Source organism: Eublepharis macularius, chromosome 10 (assembly GCF_028583425.1).
Source record: "Eublepharis macularius isolate TG4126 chromosome 10, MPM_Emac_v1.0, whole genome shotgun sequence".
Lineage (NCBI taxonomy): Eukaryota > Metazoa > Chordata > Lepidosauria > Squamata > Eublepharidae > Eublepharis > Eublepharis macularius.
In genome coordinates, this window is record NC_072799.1 from 5954247 (window position 1) to 5976097 (window position 21851).

The 21851-nt window shown below is 46.2% G+C and overlaps 1 protein-coding gene across 2 annotated transcripts in view; it reads left to right on the forward strand.

Moving 5' to 3' along the window:
* Positions 1-4255, forward strand: part of LZTS3 (leucine zipper tumor suppressor family member 3) — a 49782-nt gene extending 45527 nt beyond the window's left edge. For both annotated transcript variants that reach the window (XM_054990717.1, XM_054990716.1), the window contains one exon: positions 283-4255. In XM_054990717.1, the coding sequence (XP_054846692.1) occupies positions 283-999 (717 nt within the window). In that variant the 3' untranslated portion in view covers positions 1000-4255. The remainder of the gene's footprint in view (positions 1-282) is intronic.
* The last annotated feature ends 17596 nt before the right edge of the window (positions 4256-21851 follow it).

Consider the following 21851-nt stretch of genomic DNA (forward strand, 5'->3'; position numbering starts at 1 on the left):
ATGCTGCAATAAAATTGGTTAGTCTTAAAGGTGCTACTGGACTCTTTTTGACTTTTTCTAGTGAGTCTTGTCTTTTCATGATGCGACCAAAGTACAATAGCCTCAGTTTTGTCATTTTAGCTTCCATGAATTCAGGCTTTGTTTGATCTGGAACCCACTTATTTGTCTTTTTAGCCGTCCGCGGTATCCCTAAAACCCATTCTTTGGAGAGGCATTAAAAAAACTGCCCTAGAGGAGCCGAACTTCAAACCTGATTCTTTCACAGTACTGTCTGTCTTCCAGGTGTGCCAGAAGGCAGGCGAGATCTCCTTGTTGAAGCAGCAGCTGAAGGACTCCCAAGCGGACGTCTCCCAGAAGCTGAACGAGATCGTCGGGCTGCGGACCCAGCTGAAGGAAGGCAAGAGCTTCCTCAGAGAGAAGGAGGAGCAGATCCTGAACTTGAAAGACTCCTACAGCACCAAGAGCGTCAGTCTAGAGATCTGCGAGAGCGAGCTGCAGAGGAAGATGAGCGAGGTCCAGATGCTGAGGGAGAAACTCAGCCAGTGTGAACTGGAGGTCTCCAACCTGAAGCAGACCTTGACCAACTTAGGGGGGCAGCACAGTCCCCTCAACGCAGAGCTCTCCGAGAAGCTCACCAGGGACTCTTTGGCCTGCGAGAGCGACGAGGCCAAGATGAAACGGCAGAGCGAGGAAAACCTCAGTGCCCTGAAGAAGGAAGTGGAAAGGCTGCAGGCGCAGCTCAAGGCGGAACGCCAGCAGCGGGAGCAGCAGGTCATGGACTTTGAGGAGGAGCGCCGCACGTGGCAGGAGGAGAAGGAGAAAGTGATCAAGTACCAGAAACAATTGCAACTGAACTACGTGGAGATGTACCAGAAGAACCAAATTCTGGAGCACAAGGTGAACGAGATGAACAGCAAGGTCCCCAGCCCGCCACACACCGAAGATAAAAAAATGTGGACTCCATCCAGACTAGAGAGGATAGAGTCCACAGAGATCTAAGGAAAGATCGGAGGGATTTAACAGTACGTTTCCCCCCACCCCCCTTATTACTGTGCATGTACTTCAACCGGTGATCTTCCTAAAAAGAATATGCTATCTGACCAGCAGCATAAGATGGTTTGCACTGGGTCAACCCAACGAGATTTGGTGCTCTACAGGTTATTGAAAAGAAATAGCCACAGTTGCACTTTTGAGTTTGAGAGATGATTGGGTGTCAGAGGGGGAGATTTTTGGGGGAGGGTTTTTTTTTTGCTAACTCCGCTGATGGGGCACTGTGGTCTGCTAAATATTGTTCATCCTGCCATCTCCTCAATCTTGTATATTTCTGATGTGGGTAGTCAAAGATTCTGTCACAGTCACCAGCAAGATGGCCTCCTCTTTGTCATGCTCTGGGAGAGATATCAGAAACAGGTTTCTTAGCCGTTCTCTTCCCCCGTTCCCCAAGGAACCGTGGGAATTGCAATTGAGTGAGGCCCGGAATATCGAACAGAAGTCTTAGCTCCCTCACCAAACGACAACTCCCAGAATTCTTTATGGGAAGCCATGGCAGTTAAACTGGTATGAAAGTGAAATAAGATTTCAGTGTAGATAACGCTCTGTTGTTTGTTGTTGGAATCTGTGTATAAAAGCCAATTCTCATCTCACAGCGATGACCTCCCTTTGTGCCACGTTCAACCCAACCCTGACCCCATTTATCGGGAAGCGAGCCTTTTTGTTTTAATGGAACTTTCTTCCAAAGAAATTCTGGCCCACACCGCACTCACAGCATGTATGTTGTACACACCGCAGGAGTTGGAGAAAGCCTCACGCAGCTTGTGTGTGCAAGCGTGGCGTACATGTTGAGATCTTGTGTACACGTGGGCCCAGTTCTGTTAGAGGCACTTGTGTGTGCCGTGGAAAGGCATGCGTGACCATGGGTTGCTCGCTTCTTCACATGTACACCCTGTGTGGTGGGACCCAAGTATCGTTAGGGGTGATACCATTGCTTAAATAGCCCTTAATTGCAGCTCTGCCCCTTTCCAGAAAGAGAGGGACCTGAAACTCAGGTAGTATGAATTTTTGTCCCGAACCCCATGAACCAGAAATGTTCATATCGTTCATATTGTTATTTATTATTATTTGAGACTGTCTGTACATCTCCCATTTTCCTTATCCTTTGGATGTAGCCAAGAGCAGGAACCAAAATGTCAGATACACTGGAGAGGAGGCTCTAGGGCAAGAAGTGATTTCTTGGCCTGTTGTCCAACTCCAAGCCCTTCACTTGACATCTCTCTGTGGCTTCCAGCTTACATTAAATAGCAGAACCATGGAAGTGATCATTTATGCCGTTCTTCGGTTTTCCTTGGTACAAAGCTACGGCAATTTTTTTCTCTTTCTTGATTTTCTGAGATAGTGGCTGAGGCTAATAGAATTGAAAGCACAAAATAGATAGGCGTTTTATAGACATGGGCATAATTCTTTTGTTCCCAACCCAGATATGCACATAAAGAAAACAGCTGTGTTCCAGCAAAAGAAATATCTTCTCGGAAGCACCTTCTGTCCTAACACATCCCTTTCTGCTTTAGGAACCACTCGTGCAGACTGGATTCGGATGTACATCTGCAATAAGAGGCTCACACTAGGAAGGGTCTTAGAAGCACTTTGCGGGTTCCTCTTACGTTGTGGTTAGAATCCCACATGCATCAGTTCTCTGCGCATCTCTCAGATGTGGCTGTTGAGACATTTTTGCGCTCTCTTACCCCCCTCCCTTATATAGTTCTGTTCCCTTCACCTGTCAATCAGGATCAGTTCCCACCTTCTCTTGCAGCGGTATTCTTAAGTTTTAACCCTTTCCTAGTCATTGGCTGATTCCACACACATCGGATGATGCACTTTCAATGCACTTTAGGTATCGTTTGGAAGCGGATTTTTTGTTTCACGCTCGAAAAATTCAGTTCCAAATGATCTCTTAAGAGGATTGGAAGTGCATTATGCAACGTGTGTGGAATCAGTTATTCGGGCTTTCCTTTTTTGCCCTTCTACAGAATAAGGAGATCCTAGCTACGTTAATGGCAGAGAATAGAGTAAGGGAAGGGGTGTAAAAATAGTCAGTAAAAATGCTATGTGGCTCCATTTCTTCCCAGAGAGAGTATGCTGAGACGGAGAAGCATTGGGGGATAGTTCGACCTCAATTTTTTTTAACAAACCCACTTTGAAAAACTGCTACACAAACACCTTTTCTGTATAAAAATGAACAGATCCGCATTAAAAGTGATTCTTTAGGCAGCGTGAGCTTTCGGTATATGCAGCTGAGGCTGTCGAAACTTGGGAGAAACTGAAAATATCTGCAGAATTTTGTTTCTTTGGGCACGAGGCTAGCATATAACAAGCACATCATGTGTGATGTGCGCATGGGAGAGCATGATTCCCAGCATAGCCCCTCCCCCCCAAACATTCAGGCTACTCCGTGACTCGGCAGTAGTTGAAAATCTTGGGTTTCAGTTCTCGGCAAAGGCAGCCCCTCCATCAGCTCTCTCTTCGCACAACACCTGACAAAATTGCTGCCATGGGATGGTGAAAATCTGAGTGCCCATTTGAGTGCCCAATCGAATGAACTTTCCAGGCAAAGAGAAAATCGTCTTTTTCCAGTTACTTCCCGTACCTTCCTCTTTCTTGTTCTCTGGTATTTCTTCACCATTAACTCTTAGACCGCTGTGACACCGAAATGGATTTTGAGTGCAGCTCAGTCTCGGTAGATTTGGAATGTTCAGTCTTTGGTTCGATGTCGTGAGTTTAGCTGGGCTTTGCTTCAGTCGAGTTTTCCATTTCTCAAGGGAATGCCAGCAAGAGCAGCCAGAGTGTTTTCAATTTCCCACGCTTTATCTGTCCCAGGTTACAAAAGGAATGGACCTCACCCAGCTCCGATAAAAACCAATTCTAAGTGCCAAGAGAAGTGAGAGCGGTCTCCAATTATTTACAAGGAGCACCCCCCTCCCACAGCAGTTGCTTAAGCCTTACGTTGATATTGTTTGGCATGATTGGGAGGAAGATTTAGCTTTGGCGTGCTAGCTACGGGCAAAAGAAAGTGGCAAAGTCTTATTGATTTCCAGCTGAGAGAGTGCAAATGTTCTGCTCCTATATGTACTATAGAAATAATCCCTGTTTAATAGTTGTGAACCAAGGAACTAATAAAAACACTAGAGCCTTAGTGGATTAGATCAAGGGTCTATCAGAAACACGGCCCTTTTCACACTACTTACCGGCTCCCGGAACATTGCAAAATATCGTGCAAAAATCACGGAAGATAATGTCTTCTCGCTAGAGTTTTGCATGACATCGCGCAAAACTCTCACGAAAAGATGCTATCTTCTACGTTTTTTGTGCGATATTTCGCAACGTTCCAGGAATAGGTAAATAGTGTGAAAAGGGCCCATGTTTCTGGAAACCCTGCCAACAAGGGCTGTTTCCAGACAGCTTACCTGCCTCTGGAACGTCATGCCATGTTGCGGGGAAAACGCGAAATATCGTCGCGCAAAACTCGCACGTGAAAATGCGATATTTCGCGTTTTCCCCGCAACATGGCACGACGTTCCAGAGGCAGGTAAGCCGTATGGAAACGGCCAAGGTTTGAAAGCAAGAGCCCTTCTTTGTCCCTCAGCTACCGATATTCAGAGAGACTGCTTTGGAAGGTGGAGGTTCCGTGCTCCTATCTTTTGATAAAACCTGTCTTCCCTGGAGCTAATTCCATTTTCATGTCATCTAACTCGGAGCCCATCTTGTGGCATTGAAGTCCACGAGTTAATTACATGTTGAGTGAAGCAATGGTTCCTTTTGCCTCTCCTTGAAGTACTGCCCATTAAGTTTCCTTGAGTGGCCCACTACTCTCGAATTACGAGAGGGAGAAACATTTCTCCCTGAGCTTTGTGCCAAGAAAGGGCCAGTGATTTCTAACACAGTTCTCTGTATTTTCAGAAACCTGTCCCTCCCAGGGGGAGCCATGACAAACCAGTTGCAAGTCAGTTTGTATTCGTATAGATGTGCCCTGCCACAAATCAGTAACAACTGTAAATTGTTGGTGCTCAGCACCCCAGAAAGGGCCTTCCCTTGGAGATATTTTGAAATGTATGAGTACGTGATTGGCTGTGATCTTGGTAAAGATTTTTAAAGAGGGCGATACTCCTCGGTGCCTAGACAGGCAATACAGAATAACCATTTCATTGCCACAAATTTCCTTCTGTAGCCACGGCAGTGGGACACAGCCCCCCCCCCGGCCCCCCCGAGACGTTTTGGTGCCTGAAGTGGAAGTTAGAAATGCTACTCCCTCATACACACCCATTCACACACACCGTCAGAAATACAACCACAGATTTAAGAAACCAGCAATTTGCTATGCTTCAAGAGTGCCCAGAAATCTACCACCTGAGCCAATCCCCTCCCTCTAATGGCAGCGCCTGGCAAGCCGACGGAGCTGTTGCTGCCATCCGACTAGGAAAATCACTGCCGGGTTTTCTGTATGTGGAAGTGCTTATTAACTGACATAGGAAGCAAATCATTTACTTATATGCTGCTAAGTTATACAGAGACAAGTGTACTTGGATGTAAATAACTGTTCTGTATATGTACATATGATTATTAAAGCGAAACACTCGAAAACTCTGTTAGTAACTGGGTTTTACAGTAAGAGCAGACACTGGCCGTTTTCACACGCTCCCCGGGAGATCGTGCATACTCACAGCATGAAGCGTCTTCCTGGCATGATCTCCCAGCACGATCCCCTTTAATGGCCCGATGACGTCGGAAAAAAGGCCATTAAACGGGAAGTGTCTAGGAAGACACTTTTATGCCGTGAGTTTCGCACGATCTTCCAGGCACGAAGCCATGTGAAAACGGCCATTTAGTGTCTGGAACTGAGCTTCTGACATCTTGGGGTGGGTTGGAGGTTTTCAAAAGCCCCATTGGCTTCATATGTTATTGACGTCACTTTGTACATTCCCAGGGTTTCAAGATGGCGGTCTTGTTTTGATGTCTGTTTTGTCTACCTGTTGCCGAGTCTTGTGGGGGACCGAAGCTATTTGGAAATGTCATTGTCTTGTTGCTTTGATTTGTGATTTAAAAATGAAGTTCACTTGAACGAGGCCACGGAGATCCCTCATCCCTATGCCAGGGGAATCTGGGCCTGGAGGAAATTGCTGTGGAGGGATGACCGCTTCCCAAGGCGTGTTGTTGACTGAAGTGGCCAAGAAGAAAATGACCCAAGAGGATCCACAAGTTCCCTCTGTCGAAATGGCACTTTATGACCTTGACTTCGATTCCTGGACGATGCGACCAAAGACCCAATGTGGAGGACTTTTAGGAGGGTGTGTTTAGAACCATATCTCTGTTTTTATGATGTTGCTGTAAAGTGGGCAGGTCTAATGTTAAAAAAAAATAAGGGGCCACCCTGGTGCAGGGAATAGGTTATACTCTACCACAGCATGTTGGATTTTAAGATTTCTGGGCGGTGACTTCTTATTGGCAAATGGGATGGTTTATGCACATTATCGGCTAACATGTGAGGGCAACCTCTCTGCTTCAATCTGGTTAATTGGCCTTCCTTGTTTTCGGAGATTTTGGCAAATGCTGCCCGCACACTTTTGATTTTCTTTGCAACCATGAGGGCTAGACCCATTGGCCTTCTTGAAAAGGGAAAGCCAAGATTCTCAGGTAGCCAGATGCCGCACCAGATTGGGTTCACCAACATCATTTGTCACAACCAGAAAACATCACCATCTGACAGGCCACTGTTCAAGGTTCGTGGTGTTACACCGTGGGGTGATTTGGGTTTATGATAAATGATTCCTGCAGAAGACCTGCTTTGCCACCTGCGCAGCATATCCAGACGGGAGAGCCCCCAACTAGCCTGCACAGATGCCATGTGAATCAGTCCAGAGTGTAATAGATACTTTATAGACGGGGGAAACTGCTTGACCGGGGTGCTACAGGTATGACCCTCTTTTAAAATGCCGGTTTCCAGGTAATAAAATAACCACTGTGATTGGGACAATGTGCAGAGTAAAGTTCTTTTTTACATCATCCTAGAAATTGATGGGAGGATATGGGAGAGTTGGAGGTGGGCAGGGGTCATTTTGTAGAAAAAGAGCTGGAGGAACTCAGCATATGCCACACCCCTTGACATCACCAGAAATGTGTCATTAGCATAGCTATTTGCATATGCCACATCCCCTGACATCACCGATCCTGGCTGTTTTGGACTCAATCCTGGCCATTCAGGGCCGAAATTGGGCCAAAAGGGGGCTGAAAATGGCTGAAAAGGGGCCCAAAATGGTCAGGATCGGGCCGCTGCTGAGCGGGAGAGTGATCCACCACCCGTTAGAGGGCCGTTTCGGCCCCAATCAGGCTGAAACAGGCCAAAAATGGCTGAGAGTCAGGTGGGCGGGGCGACCTGTCATGTGACCTCTTTGGGGAACTAATGGAACTGTGTTCCTGCGCATTCCCCCTCGAAATGAGCCCTGGAGGTGGGTTGGAATAAATGCCTTTTTCACTGATTTTTTGTTGCAAATTGCTGATCTTGGTCTAGACCTCAAAGTCAGAGAAAGTCCTTCCTTCCTTGATGTTTTTCTGTTCAGAGAGTTGTCTTAACGAATTGTTTTCACTTTCTTCAGAAGTGAATAAGAAATATGAACATGCAAGAGGGAATCCCTCAAGAACGGAGAGGGCTTCCCCCTGCTTCCTTCTTGCATGTGCTAGGTTCCAGCAAAGATGTTTGAGGTAGCTAAGGCAAACTCAAGACAGCAGCAGAGATCTTCCAGAGTTTTAAATTTTTCTGGTTTTATTTAATCCCACTTCTTTTATTTATTTTTTTTACTTCTCATATTTTTCTTCCACTCTAGGGCTAGTTCCAGGTTTGTAGAAACCTGTATCTTATCCCTGGGTGCCTCCCCATGGATTTTTTTAAAATCTACATGTAGGAGCTACCAAATGTCTATTACATTAGATAAGTGGAGAACCCACAAGGACTTACAAGGAACCCTTCATTTCCACCTGTATCTCCGCTCCCACACAGTTTCCTCTTTGTCTCCACCTGCAGCCCCCAAAACCTCTCCAATTTCCCTCCCTTCTATCCTTCCCCCTCAGCAACCAACCTTTTTTTTCCCGCCCCCGCCCCCATCTTTAGCTTTATTATTTATTTACTTCCTTTTAACCCCACCTTTCTCCTCAGTGTGAACCCAAATCAGTCTCCATCATTCTCCTCTCCTTCATTTTATCCTCGCAACAACCCTATGAGGTAGGTTAGGTTGAGAGTGTGACTGGCCCAAAGTCACCAAGCGAGCTTCTACATCAGCGTGGGGATTCAAACCTGGATCTCTCAGATCTTAATTTGAAATTCTAACCACTACATCACACTGGCTATCCACTTTCTGCCCTTCCCTCTCCCTGGCAACCTCTTCCTTGGAAAAATCTGGCCTGGTTGCTGAAGTTGCTTGCTTGGATGAGTTGTCTGGAGGCCACTGCTGGGCCCATGGGAGTTGTGTGGCATCAAATCACCTGGTAGCCACCTTGGCACCTGGGTAAGGTACCCAAAGAGTCCTCCCTGCATGGCATGAGGGAAGGGAAGAGGGGTGGACTGTGAGGCCAAAAACGTCTAGAAAGGTCTGGGTGAGTTATGCAACTTGTGTGATATCAAGTTGCCTGATGGTTGTTGGCAAGCCTGGTCCCAATGAGTCCTCCCTCAAAGGCCAAAAGAGCCTTGGAAAGGGCAGTTCCCCTTCCACCTGCCTTGTACTGTCAGAATCCAAGGCTTGAACCTGGCAATAGTGTTTTGGTTGCCTAGCAATGGCCACTGAAAGCATTTCTTAAAGCTACAGGCACTGCTTCTGTCATATGGATCAAGGTTCTCTTCCATTTGTATTTTTGGGGTTTTTTTTTTGAGATTTCAGAATTTTTCTGCAAACCTGGGTCTTATCTCAGGTTTGTTGAAAGATCTGTCTTGCTAGTTCATGGCTCTGCTCTCCAGATTTAAGTATCCATTGATGGGGCCATACTAAAAATTAGATAAATTGAGATGATAACTGCCCTGAGCCTGCTTGCAGGGAGGGCAGAATATACATACGATTAAATAAAATATGAGAAATACATATGTATCATTCAAATGAATCTGCTTTGTATGGAATCGAACCAATGGCTGATCCAGCTGGCCACAAATCATCAGGGCCTTAGATATAGAAAGGTATTACTTGCCATCTGTGATTTTTCTGAGCACCATTCTCCAATGTGGCATCTGTCGTGTTTCAGAAAAGTGGGCAAAACCTTGCCCAGCTGAGCTTCGGGTTGGCAGGTGGTTACCCCCTTGAAACAGCTGCTGCCAGAGGAACAGGTAAGCTGTGAGCCTCCGTAAGATGCAGGCCTCTTGTCTGGAATGGAAGTAAACGTGGCTCTTTTGGTAATGTCAGAGACTGCCAGTGTAGATCTCAAATAACTTCCCCGCACAAGTCCAAAGATGCATGAGTTAAAGCTTTTAATAACCTAAGAGTTCAGTACAGGCAGGGCTTTTTTTCTGGGAAAAGAGGTGGTGGAACTCAGTGGGTTGCCCTTGGAGAAAATGGTCACATGGCTGGTGGCCCCGCCCCCTGATCTCCAGACAGAGGGGAGTTTAGATTGCCCTCCATCTAAACTCTGTCTGGAGATCAGGGGGCGGGGCCACCAGCCATGTGACCATTTTCAAGAGGTTCCGGAACGCCATTCTACCGCGTTCCCGCTGGAAAAAAGCCCTGAGTACAGGTAACTGCAAATGTTGCTGTCTGTGAGATGTGGGACTCACTGGAAGAATGTCACCTTCCCGTTCTTAAAACCAAGACAGAAGCCATGTGCAGGCAACGTGTATTCATGTTTACTCAATGCAGAGGAAGAGAGAGCACCGCCCCCTTCTCTCATGGGGAGTCGACATGCCAATAAATCATCTGCACAGAGCTAGTTCTAAATTTGTGTCGGAAGATCTGTCTCGGCAGTCAATCCATCCCAGAGGGCAGCTTCCTTTTTGTGCTCTCGGCTTTGCAAATATGCAAGGAAACTCTATTACTTGGACGTGGAGTACCTTCCAAAATTTCCATCGAGTATGGGCACTAGTTTGTTTTCTCTCCCTGGCCAGACATCCAGGACTAGATTATACCTGAGCTGGTGGTTAGAATCCTTACCACGGTCCAGCCCTCGGGGTGTGAGAAACATAGGGTCATACCTCAGCATTCAGTGCTGAAAGGAAGGAGGGGAGCAGGCAATTTTGCTTGTGCAAGAGTGTATGAAAAATGCCAAGGGAACCAATGGTGCCAGCGGTACTGCAAGATTCCTTTAATTGCAAAGCACCTATATATTACATTGCCCTTACCTGGATAGCCCAGGTGAGTCTGATCTCGTTCGATCTTAGAAGCTAAGCAGGGTTGGCCTTGATACATAATTGGATGGGAGACCTCCAACAAAGACCAGGGTTGCAGAGGCAGGCAATGGCAAACCACCTCTGCTAGTCTCTTGCCAGAAAATCCTGCCAGGGGTCGCCATAGCTATGATTTGACATCACTCTCCGCCATCATATATCGGGTGTTCCTAGCAGAATATGAATACCGTGGCCACTACACCAAATTGGCTCTCCTTAATACATTTGTGAAAGGGAACATATAATAATGCCTTGTATTCAGATATTTATATCCCACTTTGTTCTTCATTGGGAACCCAAAGCCACGTACAACCCTGTGAGGTAGGTTAGGCTGAGTGTATGATTTGCCGAAGGTCACCTGGCAATAGGGTTACCAATCCTCCAGTTTTCCCAACGGGAGGTAGGGGACCCGGCACCTACCTTCTGTCCGTGAGCACTCCTAGGCCCACACGATGATGTCATTTCTAGGAAGTGACGTCATCTCGTGGCCATGTCTGCCCTGGGAGCACTCCCGTGCTCTGCACAAGGCTCGAATTGGACCTGATTTGGTCCTGCACTCCACAGCAGCCTGATCCAGGCTGATTCAGGCTTGAATCTGCCCGGATTGGGCCCAAATCAGCCTGGAATGGACTGCTGTGGAGCTTGGGAGCACTCCTGCACTCTGCAGCAGCAGGCCGTGCCTCCCCCGCCAGCCAGGTAAGCAGGGGGTGGAGGGTGGGAACGGGATCCCCCCATGGGGGACTGGCAACCTACTTGGCAAGCTTCCATGGCAGAGTGTGGATTCAAACCTAGTTCTCTGAAATCCTAGTCCAACTCGTAACCACTGCACCGTGCTGGCCAAGTTAGACCATAGGTCCACCTAGCTACACCATTGTCTGCTATGATCGGCAGCAGCTCTTCTGGGTATGGTTCACAAGCCCCGTGGCGAGGGGACCATCTGTAAAATACTGGCTTAGGTCCCAATGACCTTAGTAGGGTTGCCGGTCTCCAAGTGGTGGCTGGAGATCTCCCGGAATTACAACTCGTCTCCTAGTGTCAAAAATCACTTCTTCTGGAGAAGATGACTCCTTTGGAGGGTGGATTATACGGTGCAGTCCCTCCCCATGCTCCACCCTCCAAATCTCCAGGAATTAATTTCCCAACATGGACCTGGTGGGGCCTGGAGATTACAACTAATTACAACCAATCTCCAGACGACAGAGATGAGTTGCCTTGGAGAAAACAGTTTCAGGTGAGTAGCTGTGTTGGTCTGGAGTAGAAGAGCAAGATTTGGGTCCAGTAGCGCTTTCAAGACCGACTAGATTTCCAGGGTAGGAGCTTCCAAGAGTCAAAGCTTCCCTCTTGAAAGCTCATATCCTGGAAATCTAGTTGGTCTTGAAAGTGCTACTGGACCTGAAGGTGCTCTCCTGGAGAAAACGGCTGCTTTGGAAGGTGGACTCTACAGCATTATACCCGACTAAGATCCTCCTCTCCATCTCCAAAACTCTCCAAAACTCCAAAAAGTTTCCAACCCAGTATGGGCAACCCTAACAAAACTCATCTTGGAGAAAGAGACGGTTTCTTCCGAATATAAAACCTTGGGTCCTTTCCAGAAGTTGGGGAAACCAGACAAGTCTCTGAGATAAATATGTCAACTGCTGCTTCCTTGTTTTTAAAAAGGGGGGGGGGAGCATTGCCATTTCCTGTAACGTGGCAACATTTGTGTGGCTGTCCCTTTAAGTTTTGCATGGCAGTCTGTACACAACCATGTCTGACCTGTATACTGTTGCCAACTACCAGGAAAATAAGACAGTGCATGCTGGCATTCCATCCCTAGTTACATAGTAAGTTATCACCAAAGCCTTGCAAGATCTCTTCTGTCCGGTCATTCGCAGGGGAGTCTGAGATATATGGAATAACTTTGCAATGATTGGCTGATGCCTATGTGGTTGGAACAGTGGAAACAAGGCTGTCAGCCGCTAAAGGTTGGCCTGCCACAAGATTCTTTCGTTTGAGCTGGGCTCAGACTTCCTTAATGAAATCAATAAATGCCCGCACCATGCTGATTTCTGACACATGTCTTGCGTCTGTTCCAAGCAGGGGTGCTGCACATCTTTCAACATTTCCTTGGCGAAAATAGATGCTCGCCGAACAACTGTTCAGACACTATGGATTGTTTTTCAGTTCTGATCCCCTTCCTCTCTGCACTGCTTGGCTCTACGCTGTGCCCATTTCCTCCACAACTGCCCTGCTGCCCCCCTCACCAATTTAAAAGCCAAGAAAGTAACTGTTCTTTTGGTAAAGATGAAGTAGAAAAATGTAATTATCCTAGATCCCAATTGATCATTCAAAATATACCTTGGGATTTTCAGGATGTCCAAGCGACTCGCGTACACGGATGTGTGCCAGAGGTAACGCCTTGGACCCCAGCTAGATTTCCACAGGTGTAAGGAGGGAGGCGTTTTTCTGTTGATTCTTCCACTGAGTGAAAGCCCAAAACACCTGCCAAAAAGCTTCTCCTGAGGAGTGAGGGACTCCCAGGAATAGCTATGTTGAGATCTCCGCAGGAGGAAAGAATTGGCCAAAATCACCCACAGAAATCCAGGCAGGATTGATCCCAAAATGTGCCCATGCAGCATATCAAGACATTTAAATTCTAGAGAATAATAACAACTGCGCTTATATACCACTCTTCTGGACAGATTAGTGTCCCTTCCAGAGCAGTGAACAAGTCAGTGTTGTTATTATCCTCACAATACAGCTGGGGAGCTGGCACTGAGAGGAGTGGCTGACCCACAGCCACCTGCTGAGTTCATGGCAGGATTGGGAGTCGAACTAGCAGAGTGCTGATTCGCAGCCCAACCACTTAGTACCCACTCAGAGCAAACAAAGTCAGTGTTGTTATTATCCCCACAATACAGCTGGGAAGCCGGGCCGAGAGGAGTGGCTGACCCAAGGCCAACTACTGAGCTCATGGCAGCAGTGGGATTCAAACCAGTAGAGTGCTGATTCGCAGTCCAGCCACTTAACCACTGTGCTATAGCAGCTCAAGAGGCAACAAGCACTTCAAGAATTACTTTTGCCATCACTCACACTAGCAATATTTCAAGATCAACCCGCCATCTAACAAAACACAGGAGAATCATTTTCCAGGGACAAAGGCCAGGGAGGGTTTGATACCCCAAGCAAGATACACTCATCCTTTCTTGGACCTGCAGCTCCTGTCTGGAGGTGGCCCAGGCTCAGGAGGGGATGCCATCCCCCTTCCCGTGCTGCAAGAGGCTGCGACTGAGTGAGCTGAGCCCCTGCAGAATGCTGATGGCTTCTTCACTGTGCCGGCCCATAGCAGCTGCTTGGTTGGCCTGGCCAGAGAGGGACCAAAAAATAGGGTCTGTCCTATGCAAACAGAGATGGATCAAGATGGGTAGCCGTGTTAGTCTGTCTGTAGCAGTAGAAAAGAGCAAGAGTCCAGTAGCACCTGTAAGACTAACCACATTTGTCATAGGGCATAAGGTTTCATGAGCCACAGCTCACTTCTTAAGAAATAGCAAGCATGTGAGTCCATCCATCCTTATATCTTGGAGAGTGGATTTCAGATGCTGAATGGCAAAAGCCGGTGGATAACAATAGCAGGCATGATTGGATAGGGTGGGGTATGCAGAGGCGTGGCGGGTGTGGAGAAATCGCATTGGTAGTGAGACAGGAAGCCTAGGTCTTGATTCAATCCAGGGGGAAGCATTGTCTTGAGCATCGTTATCAGTTGCAATTCAGCAGTCTCTCTTTCTAATCTCCCTTGGAAATTTCTCTGCTGGATAACTGCTACTTCTAAGTTCTCAACTGCGTGTCCTGGAAGATTAAAGTGTTCCTCCATTGGTTTTTGAATCTTGTGGTTTCTGATGTTAGACTTATTTCCATTAATTCTTTGTTGAACGGACTGGCCAGTTTGTCCAACGTAGAGGGTGGAAGGGCAGATATAGGACAGACTCACATTCTAGCTGTATCTGAAGAAGTGAAATGTGGCTCATGACAGCACATACCCTACCACAAATTTCATTAGCCTTATAGGTGCTACTGGACTCTTCCTCTACAAATGGGGTTGGGGGGTCTTGGGGAACTTGGGGCTAGAAGAAGACCTTTCAGTGATGGAGACTGAAAATCAAAACAATAACCACCATCCCTATAACTTCCCCATTCAAAATAGTTTCCTCTCTGCAAACAGAGCCAGACCCAGGGCTTTTTTCTGGGAAAAGAGGTGGTGGAACTCTTAAGTGGCAAGTGGCAAGCCGATTCGGGTATTTAAATACTTAGGAATGCTCCTTAATGATTCAGGAATCTTTACGGAGCACACCAAAGCTCAAAGCAGCACTTTTCTTGCCATTTGCAAACAGCAACAAAAGTGTTGCTTTCAAAAGCCAGCCACTTTTCAGCTGATGGGAGGGGAATCCCCCTCCTGTCATCTGAAAAAAACTGCAGGCTTTGAAAATAGGCAAGGAAAGTACTGCCGCTTTCTAATGCCCCTACTTTTTTCAGCTGAGGGGAGGAGGAGGGACCACCTCCTCCCTTTCCCCTCAGCTAAAGAAGCAGTCAGCATTTTAAAACAGCTTTTTTCAGCTGATGGGAAGGGGGGGAACTGCCAGCTTTGACAGCAGCAGGGCTTTTTTTCAGCTGGAACACAGTGGAACGGAGTTCCGGCACCTCTTGAAAATGGGCACATGGCCAGTGGCCACACCCCCTGATCTCCTGACAGAGAGGAGTTTAGATTGCCTTCTGCGCCGCTGGAGTGGTGCAGAGGGCAATCTAAACTCCCCTCTCTCTGGTGATCAGGGGGCAGGGCCACCAGCCATGTGACCATTTTCGCCAAGGGCGATTTAAACTTAAACTCCTCCCTTGTTCCAGCTGACCCAAAGTGACATCATTGTGCAGTCCTGAGTTCCACCACTGAGTTCCACCACCTCTTTTCCCAGAAAAAAGCCCTGGAAAGCAGCAACATTTGGGCTGATTGAGGAGGAAAGGGGCAGGGCCACCGGACAGGTGCCGGAACGCCATTCCACAGTGTTCCGGCTGAAAAAAGCCCTGGCCAGACCCAAACATTTTGGCACCTGAGGCACAAAGTGGCAAGCATTGCTAGTGAGTAAAAATAAAAGAATAAAACATGAGACTAAATAGTTAATGACCTGGCCATTTCTCCTCTTTTAAGGCTTCCATCACATCCTGTTCACAGATTACATTAAGTACATGTAACATCTTGCATGTACATGCGTACACCTCTTTTTAAAAACAAGCAACACTCGCACACTTTATAAGTGAAACCTGGGACTGGTAACTGGATAAATGTGGGGTATATGTACATATGTTGAATGTGAGAATTACTCTATGTAGATATAAAGGAAAATCAATTCTAACTGTACACAGATTGTATGTGTGTTCACCGTAATTAGTGAACAGCTTCAGTCTTCCATCTTTACGGTGGTGTGGATGCCAGCTACAAGAAACAATGGAGAATCTTTCCAAAGGGAAGGGGAATCTGATACAGCAATGGGAAATGCAGGTGATTGTGACCATCAGAGGTTCTACAAGAGTGGAAAGATGAACTTTTGCCTCTCTTTGGAATAACACCCCTTCTCCTACCCTTCTGGTATTTGTGGGGTATAATTCTGTCTGCCAAATGAATGCACACTCCATGCACCTGACAAAGTGAGTTCTGATTCACAAATAATATAGGAATAAATTTGGCTAGTCTTTAAGATGCCACTGGCTTGGCATGGGGGAAAGAGTCCCCGTGACTTTGTACGGACTCAGTGAAAGCACGCTGCCACCTGTGCAAAGTATTTACGTGGACTTCGTTTGCATGCCTGCCATCCGTAGGAGCCCTTGTGGATGTTGTACTAAGCACTGGTAACTCGTCCACAAAAGTTGGAGCACAGATGGAAAGAAATGTTGAGTCCATGCAAAGCTGCAGAGGGAACCATTTATTTTACCAGCCTCTTATTTAAATCCATCTCGGAGACAGGATTAATCTAGGAAAACACAAGAGGGCACACACATGAATTTGCAACATTTTAAAGTGCAATCCTGAGCAGAGTAATTCCAGTCTAAACCCACTGACTTTAGATTGGAGTAACCAGGGCTTTCTTTCTGGGTAAAGAGGTGGTGGAACTCAGGACGCACAATGATGTCACTTTGGGTCAGCTGGAGCAAGGCGAGAGTTTTTTAAAGTTTAAATTGCCCTTGGAGAAAATGGTCACATGGCTGGTGGCCCCGCCCCCTGATCTCCAGACAGAGGGGAGTTTAGATTGCCCTCCGTGCTGGAGTGGCGCGGAGGGCAATCTCAACTCCCCTCTGTCTGGAGATCAGGGGGTGGAGCCACCGCCCATGTGACCATTTTCAAGAGGTGCCGGAACTCCGTTCCACCACGTTCCTGCTGAAAAAAAGCCCTGGGAGTAACTCTTTTTAGAATTGCTTTTGAATCTGTTGGTAGAGTAATCCAGTGTATGGTTTAGTTTCCTATAACTGTGCCAGTCTACTTGTTCAAATTGAAAGAAAGCTAAATCTTTAAAGAAAAAAAGCTATGCTGGCCTTGAGTCCGTCCTTTGGTAATAAAACTGCCTTGATTGTCTTGATTTTTTAAAACATTTTTTGAAAGCCCCAATCTCTTGATTAATCTGCTCTTACTGTGAATTCAAGCCGGAAGTGTACTGAATCTAAACTTTTAAATCTTCTGTTCAGCATTAACTGTCAGAGGTTCTTTTAACTATGTCTGGGATTTGTTGGGGTGGTGGTGGTGGTGGTGGTCCTAAATAAAATCATACAACAATATTAAAAAGAAAAATAGCTTTTCAAAATAATTCCTTTGGGGCATGCACCATTTCAGCACCATTGTTCTACCCGCTCTGCCTCACTGGAAGTTGCATTTTGAAGAGGTTTTTTTTAAAAAATGCACAGGACAGATGTAAACATTTTTTTAAAAACTGTTTAAATCTATAGCACATTTTTCACACCCGCGCACGCATTCTACAGCTCTCTTGTAAATCTCAATTGGTTTATAAAAAAAACAAGGCTTTGGGGTGTTTTTTGAATAGTGTACATGTATAGAGAGGTATGTGTATGTACACACACATATAAATAGAAGTATAATATGTTTATCAGTCTATATCTCCATCTGACTGTGATGGGGTTTTATTCAAACAATTAACAAAAAAATAAAAATAGAGGAAGAATTCCTTTGAAAACCTAGTATGTCAGTGGTCTTTGTATTGATGCAAATTGGAACACATCTGATTGTTGTATTTTTATCCCACCTTTCTGCTGAAAAACAGTGTCCACTGAAAGAACATGTGCACGAATGCAGGATCAAATTAATGGTATATTTAGTCCATCTTCATGTCTCACATCGCAGCCAACCTGATGCCTGCAGAATACTCAAAAGCACAGCACGGAGACCAAAGCCTCCCCCAGCACAGGTATCCAGAGGTTTATTGCCTCTGAACATGGAGGTTCAATTTAGCTATCAGCCATTTAGAATTCCTCGAATCCGCTCGAGGAGTCTAATAAGTTAGCGACCGACACTAAAACTTGTGGTGGTGAGTTCCACAAGTTAATTACTCTTTGAATAAAAGAGAAAGTCAAATTTAAAACACTATAACTGCGAAACCATAAAAATAAACGTAGCAATAAGATATCATGACTTTGCAACACACCCTGAGCATCTGTATTGCCAAATCCGTAACATATCTTTGTGTGTTTTCCATGCAGACCCGTGACAAACAAGTGCCCTGTGAAATCTCTGTTACACTATTGGCAGGGACAGAGGGCAGGTTTTGTCCTCGAAGTAACCATCTTCGAGGGTAGCAGGTTCCTGCATGATGCGCCCGACAGAAAAGGGCTGTGGCCCATGGAAGCTTACCTTCCACTTACTCTGTTAAGCTTCAAGATAATCAGCAAAATAGTAAAGAGTCCAGTAGCACCTTTAAGACTAACCAACTTTATTGTAGCATAAGCTTTCGAGAGCCACAGCTCTCTTCATCGGAGGTTGGTTAGTCTTAAAGGTGCTACTGGACTCTTTACTATTTTGCTACGACAGACTAACATAGCTAACTCCTCTGGATCTAGGAGACCCCTTGGTGGGTTTGTAGAGATGTGCTAACATGGCCACCGGCGTCTGTTTTTGGATTTTACTCTTGGCCAACCTATGTCTTTTGTCTATTTTGAGCTCACCTGAATTTAGCTGACAAAGGGGGCTTTCAACTGGAGAAAGTTGAACCTGAGGACACATAATTAGTGAATACGATCCCAGTTTAGCTTGCATTGACTCTTTACTGAGAACAACTATTAAAATCAACCACCGGCATTGTTAATATGGCTATTGCATTTTCCTTTTGTTCTCCGCCCATTAAGGGACTCAAGTGTTCTGTTTGGCATCAGAGAGACGTTTGATTAAATGCTGGGCTTTGTGTTTTCAGTTGAATGGCATCCATTCTTTTCTCCTTTTTCCCAGAAGCCCCAGAGCACAATCTTATTTTTTATTTATTTACTTCATTTATACTATGCCGTTCTCTACAAAGCAGTTTGCAACATTCTCCTCTTCAACTTATCCTCAAAACAACCCTGTGAGGTGTGTTAGGCTGAGACAATGTGACTGGCCCCATGACAAGAGTGGGGATTCGAACCTGGGTCTCCCAGCATTTAGGCCGACATTCTAACTAAAACACCAGACTGGCAATCTGATACCATGCTTACAAACCAAATCTGGCCCTATAACATTACTTCCCTGATGTTACATGAGACACATGTCAAGTTGGGGAATATCAGTGTTTAGAATTGGAAGCATTATGGGTTCATGTAATTCCCCACGTTCAAAGAAATCTATAGATTTCTACTTCATTTGAAATGAGAGATATACATATATTTTGATTCTCTGATTCTGGCTGGATTATTAGTTGTGTTATTATTTATGGTGTATATATGTACTTTTCTGGTGTGCGTGTTGTTTGTATTTGTTTAAAATAAATAAAAACATATATATGAAACATTAAAACATACAGAATAAAAACTGTACAAAATTATTAGAATCATCCAAAAACCACACACAATTAAAACAATGAAAACCAGTGCTAAAATGCATACCAAAACATAAAAAACATGCATACAAAAGCATTAAAACAACAGGCAGGAAGGAGGGCTTTTAGAAGTGGGAACTTAGAAAAACAGCTGTACTGTACTGTACAATACATTCTTTTATGATGACTGCTTGAAAACATCTGTTTGGTCCATTCAATTTGTGAGCTACTAAGACCTGGATGGATCAGGGGCTGACTGGCCATTTACCTTGCAGGGAAATTTCCCGCTTGGCCGTTTCTTTAGAGAGCCACTGGTAGTTAGGAGCAAGCAGTCCCAAGATCCAGCAATTCTATACCTTTCCAGGCCAGTTCACCAGACACCTCCTTCCACACTGCCGCCAGTTTTCAGGAGCTACTAATAGGCCAAGCAACGTCCCTTGTTGCGGTTGTGGAGCTGAATGGCCCTTGCAATGGAGGACTGTGGCGTCACAGGACCATTTGCACTTCCCAGATGCCCCTGCCTTGGACTTCAACACCCCCACCACTTGGGAAAGAAAATTAATCGTGCAATTAATATAAATTTATAACCATCACTACGACCGTCCTGGTGTGCGCTGAACGTATTGCACGCGAGAATCTTTTCCTGTTTGATTGTGAAGTTTATCCTGCATTAGTGGAAGTAAAGCTGGCCCCTGAGGAAGTGTGCGTAGGATGAAACAAGCTGAACGATCTAGCCGGCAGCTTGTAGGACCAAGGGGCTCTTCGTTCTTCCCTGGAATCCACTTATAAAGAAGAATTGTAAGTTCAAATCAATTCCAAGTGGCGGCGGCGGTGGAGGAGGAGGAGGAGGAGATCAAGGGGGATGATGGGAACAGGCTGAACAGGCCAGCGAGTGGACTGAGAGGGAGTCTGGGTGAGGTATACTGCCCCTCCTTCCACAGAGCAGGGTCCTGCAGTATCCCTGGCACCCCTTTGAAGTCAGAGCCTGGCATGCCGGTGCCCCGCCCAGCGGTGCCCACGGCAATCTCTGACAGTCCAAATGCCTAGGAGGTGGTTGGAATGCCACTCAAAGGTACTGGAAATTTGTAAAGTAGTGCTGGAACTCTGTTTTGGTGCAGACCTCCTGGGGAAAAAACAGCCCAGGTGTTTCTCATTAATTGGAAGAATTCATGTTATGAGCATGTTATCTAGTGTGTCTTACACCAATGCTCAATCATTTCTTTCTTGTTGGGATGAACAGGTGAGTGCATCTCACACACGTCTGAAGTTCCATCCCTTTAATCATTCTAGTCGCCCTTTTCTGCACTTTTTCCAGTGCTACAAGAAAGTATGAGACGGCTTCCCAGAAGCATCTGGCCAGAAACAGGACACTGGACTGGATGGCCCTTTGGCCTGATACTGCAAGGTGGTTCTTATGAAGTGGTGCGCCTTGCACAGAAATGCAGTTTGCAATGTCAGGGACCTGCCTCCGAAGAGGACATGGAAGTTAATGTCACAAGAGGAATTGCTCTGGTTATGATTACAGCCCAATTAGGGCCGGTGCTGAACAACTGGTTTAATTAACGGCGCTGCCAAGGCATTTCCATGGCCTTTAGTCACGGTCCTTTCTGAACACCCGCACAGAGGAAGGCTTGGAGAATAAATGTTAGCCACTCGCCTGCTATTAAATTTGCACAATGATCAGGGGTTGGCGTAGCTTACAGCAGCATTATCTTAACCATCTCTCTGGTACATTTCTATCCTGTCTTTCTTCTAAGGAGCTCAGGGTAGCTCTATGGTTCTTCTTGCTCATTTTAGCTGCACAACAACTCTGTGAGGTTGGAGAGGCCAAGAGAGACAGAGGGTGGTCCAAGCTCACCCAGTGAACTTCCATGGCAGAATAAGGATTTGCACCCAGGTCTCCCAGATCGGGCCAATGCATGGGTGCTATTTTTACCCTTGGGTCATGTGCTTGCCCCATTCATATTAGGCTAACCAACCTCCTGGAGAGCTCCTGGAATTACAACTGATCTCTAGGCAACAGAGGTCATTTACCCTAAAGAAAATGACTGCTTTGGAGCCTGTTCTCTGTGGCACTACATCCTGCTGAGGTCCCTCTCCCCTCCTCCCCAAATTCTGCCCTCCCCAGGCTTTGGCCCCAAATAGCCAAGAATTTCCCATCCATGAGATGCTAGCTTTCCACGTGTAGGGGTTATTTATATATATATTCGCATAAAAACATTCATATAAAATGTACATATAAATTTTATATTAAAAGCACTTCCCACGCACTGCAGCCCAGCCCAGCCCAGCCCAGCTTGCAACGTATCGTCTGAACCGGCGTGCTTATTCTAGCAACCGCACAAGCAATACCTGCCAAGCAGGAGCGCATGCGCACAGGAAACGCTAAGCCCAGCGAGGCGCGCGCCACCTGG